This window comes from Patiria miniata, unplaced genomic scaffold (genome assembly GCF_015706575.1).
Source record: "Patiria miniata isolate m_02_andy unplaced genomic scaffold, ASM1570657v1 HiC_scaffold_7, whole genome shotgun sequence".
Lineage (NCBI taxonomy): Eukaryota > Metazoa > Echinodermata > Asteroidea > Valvatida > Asterinidae > Patiria > Patiria miniata.
The window spans coordinates 29343206-29345077 of NW_024037074.1; the positions used below are offsets into that span (position 1 = coordinate 29343206).

Consider the following 1872-nt stretch of genomic DNA (forward strand, 5'->3'; position numbering starts at 1 on the left):
CGGTACGTTTGTTTTCAGGTGAATGGCGATTACAAGTGACAGATTTATTGATTTGTATTTATTTTGAATATGAACTTTGGTAAACTAATCGTCGGCTGCCTAGTCAGATTTTAAATTCATTTCATACAAAGAAAACGAATCCATGACCAAAAAATGCATTTGAATATACAGGAGTATCTCTCAAATAACAATGTACGGCTTGCGATACAATTTTTTTAATGACACATCTTCTAAATCTACATTATAAGATGCACATACAAACGTTTCAATCAGGATAATATAATTTCAGTACTTTTAAGTAGGCTTAAACGATACCATACGGTGCTACTATTAAGCACTCAAAAACCATGTGTTAATCCAATGCCGTAAAACCGTTCTGCGTATGCACTTATTAAAGTACATGTAACGCAGTATTCAACTTAATTATTTTGATAAAAGAATTTTAATTTTACACTTCCTCATTAATACAATTTTGTTCCGGAAAGACGGTGGAGCGATTGAAAATTCGGCAATGCGCGTGATCGTGTATATACTAGGCATGGTTATTGTGTTTGACTATTCGGGGTAAAGGAGGAAGCCACTGAATGAGGTGTAGTGATATGAATCGCTACCCGCCTTACCGCGTATGGTAAGATACACCGTGTCTTCACGATGCAGTACCAGCACCGCGCTCCCAGACACCTGCTCTTGACTACGGGTGTCACTGCTATATCCAGTGACAACCCAGTCGTTGTTTTTCTTGAGATATATGTATAGGGTAGTGCTTGTAGTATATTCAAGCACAGAAAATGTAAACACGTAGGTGCCCGGCACTCTACAGGTAAATGTGCCGGTCTCGAGATCGAAACTGGTACCGGGCAGAAGCGTCTTGATCTCCTCGAAGGGCAAACGGGTGTCGTGACTCGTAGAGGTATCCGACTGGCTCGTCCTCACCACGGTGAATGCTACCCGCTTGTTGGAATCATCTCGTGTCTCCCCTGGCTCACCCTTCTGACCTTTGACACCAGTTTCTCCGATTCTTCCAACAATACCTGGTATACCTCTGGGACCTATCTTGCCAGGCAGGCCAATCCCGTCATCTCCTTTAGACCCACTGTTCCCAGGTGCTCCCCGCTCACCCATAGGTCCAATAGGGCCAATATCGCCTTTCTGACCTAGCTCACCTTCGTCGCCCTTTGACCCCGGCTGACCATACGGCCCCATCGGCCCCACTGGGCCAGGCAGACCTGGTATGCCGGGAATGGCAGCAGGTCCCTGGCAGCACTGCTGACACACCTGAGATGCAGGACCATCACCGTCCGAGGGAACTGGCCCAGTAACGGAAGCTCGGAGCTTGACAGAGTTACCCAGAAGGAGAGCGATTGAAATAATGGTTGCCATACAATTGTTCATCTGTAAAAAAAAAAATGAATAAATAAATAAATAAAGTGCATTTTCCAGAGACAAAAACGAAGGTAACAGTTTGGCCAGCATCGCCAAATTATTTAAGACGAATCCGCTCTTAGTCTAAATCGAAGTCTAAATTGTGAGTGTTGCCAAACAACTTTGGAAGTCTGACTTATCTGAAAACGGACCGCTGGAGAGACTACACTGTTAAATTGTTTGATAAATCACCGTTGGGCAATGTAATTTACCCAGCATCGGTATGGAATTACCTCATATTGGGTTGAATTGGGTAAAAACTGTCAAACTATAGCGAAGAATTTGCCCAAGAGTGTAAGCAGTTGATAGTTCGACCAGCATTGGCCAAATAACAACCCACTGTTCCCAACTTTTTTTTACAGTTTATAATTAACAAAACTTCTTTTATTCTGATCATGAATTATGAACGCAGGAACATGATTGATGAATATCACTTTGACGAATTCGGCC

General features: G+C 43.1%; 1 protein-coding gene across 1 annotated transcript; it reads right to left on the reverse strand.

Annotated features, from left to right (window-relative positions):
* Positions 1 to 481: 481 nt before the first annotated feature.
* On the reverse strand, positions 482 to 1392 carry LOC119744389 (collagen alpha-1(X) chain-like). Its single transcript, XM_038220298.1, has one exon. The coding sequence runs from the start codon at positions 1390 to 1392 to the stop codon at positions 556 to 558; it is 837 nt and encodes a 278-aa protein (XP_038076226.1). The 3' UTR covers positions 482 to 555.
* Between the last annotated feature and the right edge of the window lie 480 nt (positions 1393 to 1872).

What these genes read in the sequence shown, in the direction of transcription:
- LOC119744389 (XM_038220298.1), bottom strand. Translation starts at nt 1,392, where the DNA reads ATGAACAATTGTATGGCAACCATTATTTCAATCGCTCTCCTTCTGGGT.